The sequence below is a fragment of the Coregonus lavaretus genome, assembly GCF_964263955.1.
Source record: "Coregonus lavaretus genome assembly, chromosome: 27".
Taxonomy (NCBI): Eukaryota; Metazoa; Chordata; class Actinopteri; order Salmoniformes; family Salmonidae; genus Coregonus; species Coregonus lavaretus.
This window is the reverse complement of record NC_140014.1, coordinates 37656640-37672207: the sequence shown is the minus strand read 5'-3', so window position 1 is coordinate 37672207 and position 15568 is coordinate 37656640. Positions and strand designations below refer to the sequence as shown.

Genomic DNA, 15568 nt, shown 5'->3' with positions numbered 1-15568 from the left:
TTTTACCCCTTAAAAAACGGGTAAAAAGTTATAGAAATACCTTCTTTAAAAATGTTTTACAAAAATAACCCTCTGCTGAAAAAAGTTTGAAATATGTTATTTCTTAATTAAACCATTGGCATGTGTATATTGACGTGTACATTTCACGTGTACTCATGCACATTCTTTTGCAACAAATATGTTAGTCATGTTATCATCTTACATTATCAGCTTTGTTTTCCCACAATCAGATGTTTCATGAGCATATGTTTTTTTTTATGTGTATCTGTCAATCGTTGGACTTCACTGCCATCTTCTGGTTCCTTGAAGTAATGTATAGTTTGTCTGCCTTACTGAATGGGTCTACAGTAGGTCTATCAGTACTCACTACACAGTGCGTCTTAGTATGCCTAGTAATTAGCTACAATATACTTTTATTCAGCAATGTCTATTTGACATCTACATTCTAGGCAAACAGTGGCAGCGCCCATAGATTATTGCAGCCTACATGGGAACCACTGGAGCTAGGGAGGGCTTAGAGTTTAGGGAAGTGGGAGTAGCACAACAATTGAAGGAAATCCCAGCATACTGTATACTTGATAGTGTGCACTGCATACTTTTTTTGGGACAGTGAGTTTTCTTGGTGGGTTTGCCTATCATAACCTTATTGTAACACTTGCAAGACACTTGGAAACAAAATGGTTATTGTGCGCAACAGAGTGTTGTGTTTCTATTTATGTAAGCTCTATCACCCTAGTCCCTATCGCTATACCTTATAATACACCCTTACAGCACTTTATAGAACATGAAAAAGGCTCTCGATCTAAAAGTCACATAAGTTGCCATACATGTAAATCACCATATTTGAATAATGGAGCCAAGAGGCCATTGTTCAACAGGAATATTGATTGTTCATTGATCAGGAGGAAATGATGTCAGAGGAAGCAGCCTTGTTTCCCAGAGTTCTGTCCCACACAGATAAGCAAAGCACCAGCTAATTTTTTTTAACTAGAGAGAGGGGCAGGAAGCATGACAGCAAAGCTTCCGCTATTGCAAACAAAACAGACAGGGAAAAAATGGACCAAGCAGGCAGTCTGTCTTGGAAAGAGTTCAGTTCAGTGTGTTGCAGGGTTCAAATACTTTTATTTTCTGTATTATAATGGCATTCAATGAGACAAATCAATTTCTGGATATACTACAATCATTTAACATTGGTAAGAATTTTAAGCCTGCCTTATTAGTACATGTGTATTTTTTTAATTAAGGAAATCTCTATGCTACCTGCATTAGTCTTCTGTGTAGGATGCATTTCACAGTACAACCTCATGTTATTATGGTCTTATAATACATATATTTATATAATACATCAGTCTGGAATCGTTAGTCAGGTGAAAGGTTGATGCTTAAAGTTATTGTCTGAATTTAACCGATAGTCCATGAAGTGATATGAGACCCTCTTTGACTAGTCAATTTACTACTCAGTTTGTCATTGCAATTGTGGACTATGGAAGCAATCATTTGCAATTTGTCAAGGAACGTATACTAGCATTTTGAATCTGATAACTCAGTTATACAACAAGTGAGTTCCTTGCCTCTCCTTTTTGATCAACCCCAGCAGGCAAAACTGGTTGCAATGATGTCATTTTAGCCAGTTTTGCCCACTATCCCAGCACACATCCTTCGGTCTATTGCCTTACCTCCATAACTAGCTACATTTGCACACACTGTATATATATTTTCTGTTGTATTTTTTGACTTTATGTTTTGTTTTACCCCATATGTAACTCTGTGTTGTTGTTTTTATCGCACTGCTTTGCTTTATCTTGGCCAGGTCGCAGTTGTAAATGAGAACTTGTTCTCAACTGGCTTACCTGGTTAAATAAAGGTGAAATAAATAAAATATAAAATATAAAACATCCTTCGGTGTCAGTTCCCCTCAAATCTGTTGACTTTAAATGAGTGTTACATGCGTCACGTCTAGACTATTCGCGCTACATTAGGGAAAGTCTTGAAAAGTTCTCTAATATCTTCCATCTTTTCCTCCAGATAACCTAGTCCTAGCCTTCTGTCTGTCCATGCTGGTGGGCCTCCTGATTGGAGCTCTGATCTACATCCTCCTTACATGGCTGTTGAGACGCAGAGCCTCCGCCCGGATTACCAGGCGCCCCAAACAGCAGCACCGCTCAGCCACCTCCCAGCACTCACACAACTTCATGGCCAGCCGCCTGGGCCTCTACCGGAACCCAGTGTTCGACCGGCGCAGCGACAACAGCCTAGGAGGAGGAGGTATTCTAAGTCTCTATAGACAGCCATCGGTGGAGCCGGTTGGGCCACTGGGGAAGAAGCCCAGCTCTGGAGCATCCACATTCCGACCAGTGCCCAAAGGCAGCAGGTTGGGTCAGGGTGACGGGGCAGAGGGTGACATTAACAACCAGGATACCTTGCCCCTTCATGACACTACTGCCACCAATTCATCAGCAGCAGATTCTGCCTCCCTCATGCCAGCTCAACCCCAACGGAACTCTTTCTGGTTGGGTAACAGCAGTCTTAAAGGATTCCTGCCCACACAGACTCCTCCTCCCACATATGACAGTGTCATCCATGCCTTTCAAGAGGCATGCACCTGATGATGTCACCATATGCCGCCTGGGAATACATAGGTTAAGTGATTATTACATTAGGGTTTACTGCTGGCAGTCTTTGGAAGAGACAGGGCCCTGTGTTTATGGAGAACTGTTCCGTTTTGGGTAAGGTGCCCTTTGGCCTTTTGGTCCACCGTCCATCCTACCTTCTATTCAGTCTACTAACTAAGAGAACTTCAAAAGATGGATTTAAATAAATAAATTGTGCTCTGATTGACCATACTATAGGCCATGTTTTTTATTAACTGTTTGTATCCTAATGGAATCTATGTGCAATAAGATTAAGGGGGATTGTCTAGTATGGCCCATATTTCTGTGATTTGTTAATAAAGTTCTTAATAAATGTTTTGTTATTATCCAGTCTAATGTGGTTTGTCTAGAACTCCATTCTATACATCTGATAGTTTATGTGATGTGTCTGAGATCAACATTGATATTTGATATTTACATTTTTTATTTAATCAACAGATTTTTCTCTGCAAAAGCATGTTTTTGATTGCGTTCCAGGTCATCATTATTGGATTCACGCTGCGGATCTCAGAGGATCGCTACATCATTCATACTGGTGTTTCCTGAGATCTTTATAAACACCTCTCCAGGCTTTGTGAGAGCTGATGATCTGCACATCACGACTACAATTAAAAACGACCTGGAACGCGCCCAATGTAAACTACATGGCAACAGGGATTAAAGGAGCACCAAGCGTCAACTGAAACAGTTTGGCAACCAATGATTTATATATACACTAGATGACCACTGGGGTCTCTATGTTGAAGCCGCCATACCCCCATCTTGGCACACCCTCACCGGCGTGAAAAATATTTTGGAAGCTATGGAAATGCATTTATTAATGTCTACATTCGTTTTTGCCACATTTATTATATTGCAGATACCTTAATGCATACTTTTAAATTATATTATGTGAGCTAAACATTAAAAAAGAAATGACAAAATATATTAAAACATTTTCATTCAAGTATAATTTGTAGAGCTTATTAATGTTACTGTCCCCACTACAACAACTAAAATACTTAAATACATGCAATTTTGTTCTGGAAACATTTAACTGAAATACTGTAGAATTCCATTCAATCCTATGGAGGACTGCTCCTACTGGGGAGTGCCAATACGGCCGACCGGTGGCTTTAATGCCTCCCAATGGCCAATACACGGCAACAGCTATCCAGGGTTGATATACATCACTGTTGGCAACGCGACTGCACCTTATCATTACAAGTATTTGGTGTACTGCACAGATCAAGGATATGACAGCGACCTTATATTTGATAAAGTGAGTTCTGCATCGTGGCTCTTTTGTCGTGTGTGTATGTGGCATGTATATTTTGTCAGTCTTGCGATTGGAATTGGTCAGATAAAGAAATACGAAAGAGGGAAATCATCCGTTTTATACAGGTTCCTCGAGATCTCCTCTGATTCCATCCAAACAAAAAGCGGTGGATGAGGGTGATGGATTTCATTTTCATGCATTATCTTAATTCACTATGACAATGCGATTTGATTGATTCATTGAGTATCCATCTTATTGTAAATATGGAAAATATAGCCGATGGATAGCCTACTGAACATGTGTGTGTGTGTGTGTGTGTGTGTGTGTGTGTGTGTGTATATATAATATATATATATATATATATATATATATATATATATATATATGGTGGACTATTTCTTTCGCTTGCCATTAGGGCTTATTCTTTTTCCGTGTATTCTTTGAAATCTACAAGTTTAATTGAATCAGTATCATGTTAATGACGTAACAGACTGATCTCGGTACCTATGGAGACACGAACGCAAGAGTGTTCAGTTCAGAATGTTCAATACAGTTTTTCATAAAGACCATGATAGCTAGCCATTCCATTTAATAGCTAAGAGCAATATTCATTTCAAGGTTGATGCACTGAATGGACAAGGCAGTGATTTTCCTGTTTAAAGACTGCACCTATTCGATTGAATCTATAGGCTTATAGGCTATGGATATTCTTGGAATAAATTAATTGGCTTAAGCCTAATTCATTCTTAAACTTTAAAATGTTTCTTGACATGGAATAGTCATCATACTGCACTGCTCCATACTGTAGGTATTTTTTCAGACACTGATTGGAATCACATGAAGACACAGGCCTACATAATGGCCCTGTCATAGGCTACCAATCAGGATGGACATTTCAAGACCTGAGGCCCAAGCCATCTTGGTGTAGTAAACTGAATGCTGTGAGTCCTTTCATTTATATATTATTTTCTCTGTTCAGGGCATTAGGAATTATCTCGCTCTTCAGTGCACCATCTGAATGGAAACATGGACACCACCTACAGGGGAGGAATTGTAGTCAACAATGTCCAGGAACTGTGAGGTGAGTAACATGTGGGCAATTTTATTTCTATTCTATTCTATTCTACATGTCACATTACCTGGTCATATATAGCCTAGTAATATTGAGTTATGACCTGACTGTATTGGATGGTTTAATAAGCCTACCTCTTGGAGAAAGAACCTAAGCACTTTAGCCTACCTAATAATGGAAAACAAAAAAGAATCAAGCAAAGTCAGTCAATTAAACTATTTTTATTTATTTTATTTAAACAGGGAGTCCCATTGAGACCAAGGTCTCCTTTGCAAGGGAACCCTGCATAACAAGACCAGCAGCAATTACACATTAAAAGTTAGAGACACAAATGCTTTAATCAAGACGGGAACGTAGGAAACACAACAAAAAAAACACATACAAAAACGATTATAAAAAAGAAGAAAGACACCAACCTCCACTATCTTCTCCTCCTCTGCTTACCTCCTAGCCTAGTCACTCAGTAGGGATGCTGGCTGCTGTGGAACATGGTCCCATCCTCTGCAGCGACTCCAACATCCTCTGCCTCTCCTGGAAGGGCCGGGTCCCCAAGAGCGAGAAGGACAAGCCGGTGTGCCGGCGGCGCTACTATGAGGAGGGCTGGCTGGCCACGGGGAATGGAAGAGGGGTGGTGGGGGTAACGTTCACATCCAGCCACTGCAGGAGAGACAGGAACACCCCTCAGAGAATCAACTTCAACCTGCGAGGACACAACAGTGAGGTGAGTGGGCCGGGCTTTGTCATTTTTGCGTTTTCAATATCTTATTAGGCAGAGAACTGGGCAACCATTAGAACATAATTTGATGTGTGTTAGTGTGAAGTATGTACAGTATGTAGATTTATATATGCATATTCAATATTTTCTCTGATACCGTCTGATAACTTTAAATTATTGTGTAGCTTGTAGGTCATACTGAGTATTTTTTGTCAGAGCTCACATCTGTGCTGACTGTACCATCAGAAACTGGGGTGGAGAAAATGCACTGTTTTGTTATTTTTCCCATCAGGACAGTGTAGGCCTATTTCATGTGGAATATTGAACTGTATTCCACATTCACATTCCTAGACAGCCCCCTGTGTTGGTGGAGTGGAATAGCAGTTGCATTGTGTTTTCTCTACAGGTTGTGTTGGTCCGTTGGAATGAGCCCTTTCAGAAGCTGGCCACGTGTGACATGGAGGGAGGCATCTTTGTTTGGATTCAATATGAGGGACGGTGGTCTGTGGAGTTAGTGAATGACCGCGGTGCCCAGGTAAGTTTGTACCTGCCCAGGTAAGTTTGACGTCATCAGCACACACACATTATCATTGATCATACAAAGGCACATTTCATAGGAAATGCACGATCATCATCATCAGAGTAATATATTAATTGATGGGTAGAATATTAGTTAAAGGATAAAAAAAATGTTAATATTTATTTATATTTGTGAAAAGATCATGTATTGATGGATGTATGTTTACTCTTACCTCTCTCCTCTTATCTCTCTCCATCAGGTGAGTGACTTCACATGGTCTCATGACGGCACCCAGGCCCTGATCGCCTACCGTGATGGGTTTGTCCTAGTGGGGTCAGTCAGCGGACAGAGACACTGGTCCTCAGAGATTAACCTGGAGAGCCAGATCACCTGTGGCATCTGGACACCTGATGACCAACAGGTAAACCGCCTCAATCAATCAATACATCAAATGTATCAATAAAGCCTTTATGACACCTAAACAAAACATTGTTACATGTATTACACTTTTACAAACAGATATAGAAATACACATTATATGTTTGGCATACATTATATTAAATAATCTGTTGGTTTCCAGGACACAGATGACGTCTAGTCCTGGACTAAAAAGCATGTTCAATGGAGATTATTTCGTTCTTAGTCAAAGGCTTAATCTGCGTCCAGCAAACTGGCTCCATAAATGCGTTCTCTCATAAAAATGATTCCTGCCCACTGTACTTCAGGTGTTGTTCGGTACGGCTGATGGTCAGCTGATAGTGATGGACTGCCACGGTCGTATGCTCGCCCACGTCCTCCTGCATGAGTCAGATGGCATCGTCGGCATGTCCTGGAACTGTCCCTGTTTCCTGGTGGAGGACAGCACAGAGAGCGACACCGACTCTGATGACAATAACCCACCTCAAGGTAAGATCATGTAATGATGATTATGTAAGACAGTGTGCCTATTTAGATAATGTGAGCACTGATTATTTGGGCACAGATATCGACACTGACCATAATGACAATAACCCACCTCAAGGTAACACATTGTTTTAACGCTAAAACAAAGAACAAGGGAATCCCTGTCTTATACCTCTCTCTAATGTACCTCTAACGTATTTTGACCCCTACTGTGAACACTAGGATTGTGCACTATGATGGCGACAGTACATTGACCAGTAGGCTAACGTGTTTATTTCTCTCTCCCCTAGTACGTAACCTGAAGCCCCTTCTGACAGTCAGCTTCATATCAGGAGACATCAGTTTGATGAACAACTACGATGACCTCGCTCCTATCGTCATCCGCTCAGGACTCAAAGGTAATTACTTTATCCATCTTCTATGTGTGAGCGAACCAAATTCGTAAAGTGAAGCACTTTGCTGTCGGTGAGAGAAATAATGTACTAGGAAACCCACCGCTGTGTAATATAAAGATACTCTACAGTATGAATGTGACTGGAGCCTCTCCTCTTCAGATGTGGAGGTCCAATGGTGTTCGCAGGGGGACCTCCTGGCAGTAGCTGGGATGGAGAGACATGGGCTCCCTGGAGTCCCCTCTGACTCTATCATGAGGAACGCCCTGGTCAAGTTCTACAACGTCCAAGGAGAACATATCTACACGTTAGAAACACCTGCCCAGGTGAGCTCCCCTCTGATTCCCTCCTCTGAAACGTTATAGTGTGATATTTACAAACTGGTTGTAATCTGTTTGCATGGCATAATTTCAACCAGTTTTTCCTTCTGGGTAGGTCCTCTAACACGTATAAGTCAAAGTCTATAGGTCATCTGAAATCTTCAATCAATACTAACAGGAATTAAACTTAATATGAAATGTAGTCTTGCCACACTTCCAAGTCTCGTTCAGTTCAGTCGGCTATGGAGAAAACCGGAAATCAAGGTTCCATAAAATGTGAATACAACATGGCTGACTGGGAACCTGCCTTGTCAACCTTTGCCTTGCAGCGCCCCATCACCACCATCTGCTGGGGCCACAGAGACTCTCGTCTGTTTCTGGCATGTGGCCCGGTGCTGTACGTGGTGCGTGTGGAGCACCGGGTGGCCAGCCTGCAGCTGCTGTGCCAACAGGGCATCGCCAGCGCCCTGCGAGAGGAGAGGGACGTGGGCAAACTCAACATGCCCTCCATACTCTGCTCCTACGTCACCACCGCCTTCATACCCACCATCAAGGTAGAAGGAGCTTTATTCAGTTGGCTACTGTAGGTTACTATCTCAGCTCAAAGACATCTGGACTTGGTTGTAACCCTTCAATGTTTGTAGATCTGTAAGGTGCAAGGGATATGCTGGAAGCTCCATCACTACCCTGATTATAACTATCCAGATTCTAAAGATCTAAAGAGCTAAGGGGCCAAGGGGAAGGAGTAGGGGCAGGGTGCGAATTGGGACCAACTGTTAATGCTCTTCTCTTGTTTCTCTAGCCTCCCATTCCTGATCCCAACAACATCCGGGACTTTGTCAGCTACCCCACGGCTGGCAACGAGAGGCTGCACTGCACCATGAAACGAGCGGAGGACAACCCTGAGGCAGGGGGACCCTGTTACACCCTCTACCTGGAACACCTAGGGGGGCTGGTGCCCATCCTCAAAGGCAGACGCATCAGCAAGCTACGCCCAGAGTTCATTATCATGGACCCTAAAACGGACAGCAAAGCAGGTGGGCTTGGCACAGGAAAAGGTATTTTAATGAGCTTTTAAAAAATAGATTGTATGTTAGGCACAAACAGCTCATTTTAGACCGGTAGATTGTGATCAATGGGTTGGGCACCCCTACTATTGTTTGTTCAGAAGTAAATTGCCTTTTTACAGTTCTGACCTGTTCAGGTTGAGTCATACATTATTTTTCATTTGTTGTTTGTATGTTTGTTTGTTTGTTTGTTTATTTCAGACGAGGTGTGTGTGAATGCTATGATCTCCTACATGACTGACAGCTGTAACTGTTCCGACTCCAGCGACATTGAGTTGAGTGATGAGTGGGTCGGGAAGAAGTCGCCTAAACTCTCCAGAGGAAACAGGTCTCCCAAGCATTCCAGGTATCTTTCATTACAATGGTCTAGATTCTGTAGGAATGACGTTATAAGACTTCTGTTTACCATTTTCAACCCTAATCCTAACCATTACCCGTCGCTGATCCATCTAAAACAAAAGCTCAAGCTTCCGAAATATGTCATATTTATCATTTGATTTGTTCTAACCTGTTGTGACGACAGTGTTTATGATAAAAAATTGTCTATTTTGCCTTTATTTGCCATTGGTTTTGTTGTTTTCTGGCGTAGAAGGAACATGGAATCTAGAAAATCTCCCAAGATGTCTAGGACTAGTCAGGAAGGGCTTAGATCGCCAAGGTTACCAACAAAGAAGCCTCTGATTCGTTCTCCCAGTCTGACACGTCGAGAGATGTCCATGGATGGAATCTCTGAGGTATTGTCTGAATATGTGTTATGTGGAAAGTTCATAGTGATTCTATAGTGGGGAGGGGCTGAAACTTCTGTTTTCGCTAGTTCTGATTTTGCCACTTCCACACCCGAAAGTAAATCAGTTAGCTAGCTAGCTAGCACACATGAGATTTGGTTCTGGGTTATGAGATCATGTTTCATTTGGATTATTTTGTGATTTTCTTTACCATATTTGTACCCATCTGCCTTTCTATTTGCTTGGTTTTACAGCATAATTACCTGGCTCAAGTCACGTCCAATATTTGGGGGACAAAGTTCAAAATTGTGGGACTTGCTTCTTTCTTACCTGCTAATCTGGGGGCAGGTAAGATCACTACAATTTGAGAAGAAAACATTTACACATTAAATCACACATTGCCCAATTTTATGTGTTTAACTTTTTACATTTTTACTTTATTGTGACTGCAATTTCCTTTCTGCCATTTTTCTGTCAAATTTGACCAAATACATGTTTCTCTCCATTTCAGTTATCTATAAGACCAGTTTGCTCCATCTACAACCAAGGCAGATGACAATCTACCTTCCAGAGGTGCGGAGAATATCACTTGACTTCATGAGCCTGCCGGTCTTTAACCCCAACGTCTTCAGTGAGGATGAGGATGACTTGCCAGGTATGAATGAATTAAATAATTGGATTTCACTGGATTTTTCAGGATTATTAGATACAGGATTTCATGAATTTGAGAATGAATACTTATGAAATTTGGGTGCATCAATGTGTATGTTGATGTAGTTCATAAGAGTCTCTGACTTGTATTTCAGTAATGGGACCATCTGGAGTGACAGGTGACAACCCTCCATGTACGGTCAACATCCCCATCGCGCCCATCCACAGCCCCGCCCAGGCCATGTCCCCCACTCAGAGCATTGGTCTGGTCCAGTCCCTGCTGGCCAATCAGAACATTCAGCTGGATGTCCTGACCAATCCCACGGCTACGGCTTCAGCAGCAGCAGCAGCAGCAGCAGCGGCCTCAGCCTCTGTTCCGGGGTCTGATCATGGTCAGGATGCTGTGGCAGTACAGTACAGTGGGACTCTAGGAAGGTACTCCAACCCAGGACAGGTGATCTTTAATGGGCTAGAGATGGGTCCCCTCCTGGCTGGAACGCTACCTCCACCTCCGCCTCCACATAACCTCCCTCAACAACCTCACCAACAACGTCCTCAGTCACAACAGACGCACCAACAACAGCAGTCCAAACAACCACAGCAGATACAAACGCAACAGCAGCAACAGCAGAGGATGCAACAACAACATCAACAACTACAGCACCAACAACAACAGATTCCACAACAACATCAACAACTGCAACAGCTTCACATACAGCAGATCCAACAGCAGCAGCAACAACAGACTCAGCAGCACCAAGCACTGCAACAACAGTACCAACAACAACAGGCGGCACTGCAACAGCAACAACAGCAGATCCAACAGCAGCACCAACACTTGCAACAGCAGCAAATCGCTCAGCAGCACCAACAGATGCAACTACAACACGAGCAAATGCATCAGCAGCAGCAACAAATGCAGCAGCAACAACAGCAGATCCGACAGCAGATTATAGAGATGAGACAACAACAGCAGCAGCTGCAGCAGCAGCATCAGCAGATACAACAACAACACCAACAGATGCAGAGGCAGCACCAACAAATGCAGCAGCAACTGAAGCTGCAGATCACCTTGCCCCCTCCGCCTACTGGCTACCCCACCATCTCCCTGCAGCAGTTTCAGGTACCCCACCCCAGTCCTGAGTCGGGGCCAGAAAGAGGACAGCAGGGGCATACTCAGAGCCATACTCTGGGCAGGCCAAGTCTACCGCGGTCCAGGCCTCCATCATTCATTGATGTAGACAGCATACGGTCTAGACCTCCTTCCTTCCTCGAAGCAGACACATCAAGATCTAGACCGCCGTCATTCATCGACATAGACACAATACGGACTAGACCTCCTTCTTTCATTGATGTAGATACCGGTACATTGCGGTCTAGACCTCCGTCTTTCCTCGATGCGGACTCCTCCCGATCCAGAACTCTTTCATTCATAGACACAGACACACTACGGTCTAGACCTCCTTCCTTCCTCGATGCAGAGACTTCCGTTGAGATCCAGATGAGGAAAGTGAACCCTCCACCGCCCTACCCAGGAACTGTAGTATCTGCAACCACCGTTACAACCTCCACCGCTCCTCAGACCCTCATCACCAACTGTGACAACCCCAACATCCTGGTTACAGCAGACCCGTGTCTGAAGAAAGACGAGTTCTCCCTCCACCCAGTTGGTCTCCAGTACCAGATGGGATACGAGAGAATCACGACCTTTGACAGCAGTGGGAATGTAGAGGAAGTGTGTCGCCCTCGCAGAAGACTCATACGCAACCAGAACGCCTACGCTGTTCAAGGCATGGGAGGTTCGGCCACACTTAAAGTCACCTCATCGTCTGACAGTAAGAAAGTCCATCTTCCTTACAGCTCAGCGACTCTAAGCCGCCTCTCAGTGCCACGATACTCCATACCCAGCAGAGACCCGCCCCCCTACCCAGATCCAGCCAATCAGGTTAACATTAACACGACAACACTTCCTCCTCCCCAACGCATGGACAGTAGTCACATGATTCACGCTACGTTGCGGCGTGACAGGCGAGACGTGGAATCCCGCTTGAAGGTGTCCCAGATGGTTGACGCTTCAAGGACTCTACCGTCCAAGTCTAAGATCAACAGTGCTGCCCTAGCGCTCTCTTACCAGCAGAGGGTGCCTACAGCTCTGTATACCTGCACTCAGTGCAGCAGCAACAGCAGCAGCACCAGTGTCAGTGTTAGCGGTGGTGGTAGTAGCAGCAGTGGCATCGCAGGAGGCACTGTGGTGCGGCAGGATTTCCCACCAGGAAAAGGTGCTCATCACAGCACCATCATTGTCCACTCCAAAAGTACTTCGCCTCTAGCTTCTCAGTCGTCGTACAATCTGCTGAGTCCTGTTGATAACAGCAGGGATAGGACGGTGTACGTGAACTCTGCCTTTACTGAAGACGAGACATTAAGTCAGCAGTGTCGTCACTTGACTCTTGGGGAGGTTAGTTTGACTCTGAAACGTCCTCCACCATACCAGTGGGACCCGAACACCGCAGAGGAGTTCTGGATACCTCAAGAACAGACTATCTTAGCTCCCCCTCCACCACCAACGCACAAACCACCACCCCCGCTCATCTTCAGCAATGCTCAGCACCTGGACATGACGCGGCTGCCTTTCCTACTCTCAACAAAACCTCCCAGCAGCCCAAGCACTGTTACTTTCCCATCAGGTTACCAGATCTCCCTGTCACCTTTCCCTCCAGGGGGAGGTCAGGGTGGACCCCCACTCCAGTCAATGCAGAGCCCTCCACCACCCTGCCCTCCCAACGAAGTAGTTGCCCCAGTCCCCCAGTTCACCCCACAGGACCCCAACCTGGTCTTGCCACCTGGATACCCTCCCAACCTTGCCAACCTGGCTTGCTGCCCTCTGCCCCCGATGTACCCAGGAGCCAGCTCCTGTGCCGGGCTTCAGCTGCACCCTGTTAGCCTGCACCCCTGGAACCCCTACAGCCTACCCATGCAGGACCCCTCAGGCTCTGCCACCCTCCCCATCAAGTCTCATCAGTTGTTAGAGAAGCCAGTCCTCTCCCCACCTCCTCCTACGGTTCCTCCTCCCCCACCTCCTTCACTTCCTCCTCCTCCTCCACCAACCGAGCTGCCAAAACCCAAAAGCCCTACAGAGGAGCTGGCGGAATCTGCCAGTAGCTTCCAGGAGCCGTCTTCTCTAAACGAAAGCCCTGTTCCAGACCGGCAGGGGTCCGACAGGTTCAGCAAGAAGAGTCGTAAACGTCTGGACAGCCGAGCTGAGGAGGCAAACATGACCACCGTCTCAGAGGGAAAATCCAAAAAGGAAGGGCGCGCCCTCTCCGACTTCAACTCCCTCATCTCCAGCCCCAGGCTGGGTGGCAGGGAGAAGAAGAAACCCAAAGGCCAGAGGGAGCAGCTGAACAAAACCAAGAAGCTGAACAGGACAAGTACCACCAGCGAGTTCCAGGACAGTTCGGAGAGTGAGCCCGAGCTCTTCATCAGCGGAGACGAACTGATGAACCAGAGCCAGAGCTCCAAAAAGGGCTGGAAGAGTAAGAGGAGCCTGAGGATGGCCAGCGAACTGGAGGAGATCAAGTGCAGGAAGGCCAATGAGAGAGAGGACCGCGGGCTGGGCAGCCAGGGATTCGTCTACGTCATGGCCAATAAGCAGCCACTGTGGAACGAGGCAACACAGGTCTACCAGCTGGACTTCGGAGGACGGGTCACTCAGGAGTCTGCTAAGAACTTTCAGATCGAGCTGGATGGCAGACAGGTAAGATTTTGCTTTTATTATTTACAGAAACATTGATGATTCGTTAATAACGGCACTTTTATATAAGTTAGAATGCTAAAATCAGTGTAGTATTGTGGTTGCTTTAAATATATGTTTAGGCTCCAGTCTCTCTGGAGACCTGGGTTCAGATTTCACCGCTGACACCAACTGTCACATTGACCTGTTTATGGCTGAGCTGAGTCAGTACTTATTGAGCTCCAGGCAAACAGATGCGATGCAAACAGGCCTTCCTCAAAGCTTTATTTCTGTTTCCCAGATTTTTTTCACCCTGTCTTTCTACAGGTGATGCAGTTTGGCAGAATCGATGGGAACGCCTATATCCTGGATTTCCAGTATCCTTTCTCAGCAGTGCAGGCCTTTGCTGTGGCCTTAGCCAATGTTACTCAAAGGCTGAAGTGAGAGACTGCTCTATCCCCGCACCACATACAGTACCAGTCAAAAGGTTGGACACACCTACTCATTCCAGAGTTTTTCTTTATTTTTACTATTTTCTACATTGTAGAATAATAGTGAAGATATCAAAACGATGAAATAAAACATATAGAATCATGTAGTAACCAAAAAAGTGTTAAACAAATCAAAATATATCAAACCAGGGGGTCTGTAGTGACGCCTCAAGCACTGAGATGCAGTGCCTTTGACCGCTGCGCCACTCGGGAGCCCATGGTCGAATTGCTGCAAAGAAACCACTACTAAAGTACACCAGTAATAAGAAGAGACTTGTTCGGGCCAAGAAACACGAGCAATGGATATTAGACCGGTGGAAATGTGTCCTTTGGTCTGATGAGTCCAAATTTGAGATTTTTGGTTCCAACCGCCGTGTCTTTGTGAGATGCAGAGTAGGTGAACGGATGATCTCCGCATGTGTGGTGCCCACCGTGAAGCATGGAGGAGGAGGTGTGATGGTGTGGGGGGTGCTTTGCTAGTGACAATGTCTGTGATTTATTTAGAATTCAAGGCACACTTAACCAGCATGGCTACCACAGCATTCTGCAGCGATACGCCCTCAGATCTGGTTTGCGGTTAGTGGGACTATCATTTGTTTTTCAACAGGACAATGACCCAACACACTTCCAGGCTGTGTAAGGACTATTTGACCAAGAAGGAGAGTGATGGAGTGTTGCATCAGATGACCTGGCCTCCACAATCACCCGACCTCAACCCAGTTGAGATGGTTTGGGATGAGTTGGACCGCAGAGTGAAGGAAAAGCAGCCAACAAGTGCTCAGCATATGTGGGAACTCCTTCAAGACTGTTGGAAAAGCATTCCAGGTGAAGCTGGTTGAGAGAATGCAAAGCTGTCTTCAAGGCAAAGGGTGGCTACTTTGAAGAATATAAAATATAAAATATATTTTGATTTGTTTAACACTTTTTTGGTTACTGCATGATTCCATATATGTTATTTCATAGTTTTGATGTCTTCACTATTATTCTACAATGTAGAAAATAGTAAAAATAAAGAAAACCCTTGAATGAGTAGGTGTGTCCAAACTTTTGACTGGTACTATATGTCATAT

At 44.7% G+C, this 15568-nt stretch overlaps 2 protein-coding genes across 2 annotated transcripts; both read left to right on the top strand.

The window, feature by feature from the left end:
* The first annotated feature begins 1093 nt into the window (after nt 1-1093).
* On the top strand, nt 1094-2977 carry LOC311102483 (myc target protein 1 homolog). The gene is made up of 2 exons (XM_084143840.1): nt 1094-1193; nt 2026-2977. The coding sequence occupies exons 1-2, from the start codon at nt 1139-1141 to the stop codon at nt 2604-2606; spliced, it is 636 nt and encodes a 211-aa protein (XP_083999966.1). The 5' UTR covers nt 1094-1138; the 3' UTR covers nt 2607-2977.
* Nucleotides 2978-4972: 1995 nt separating this feature from the next.
* On the top strand, nt 4973-14451 carry LOC311102360 (tubby-related protein 4-like; the record flags this gene model as incomplete). Its single annotated transcript, XM_084143676.1, has 16 exons — nt 4973-4990; nt 5433-5702; nt 6103-6231; nt 6476-6637; nt 6942-7122; nt 7410-7517; nt 7674-7837; nt 8161-8385; nt 8634-8868; nt 9100-9244; nt 9488-9632; nt 9878-9971; nt 10135-10278; nt 10430-11492; nt 11733-14031; nt 14335-14451. The coding sequence occupies 16 exons, from the start codon at nt 4973-4975 to the stop codon at nt 14449-14451; spliced, it is 5499 nt and encodes a 1832-aa protein (XP_083999802.1).
* Nucleotides 14452-15568: the final 1117 nt, after the last annotated feature.

What these genes read in the sequence shown, in the direction of transcription:
- LOC311102483 (XM_084143840.1), top strand. Translation starts at nt 1,139, where the DNA reads ATGGCATTCAATGAGACAAATCAATTTCTGGATATACTACAATCATTT. An exon ending in ACTACAATCATTTAACATTG is followed by an intron (nt 1,194 to 2,025) that starts GTAAGAATTTTA and finishes CTTTTCCTCCAG; the next exon opens with ATAACCTAGTCCTAGCCTTC.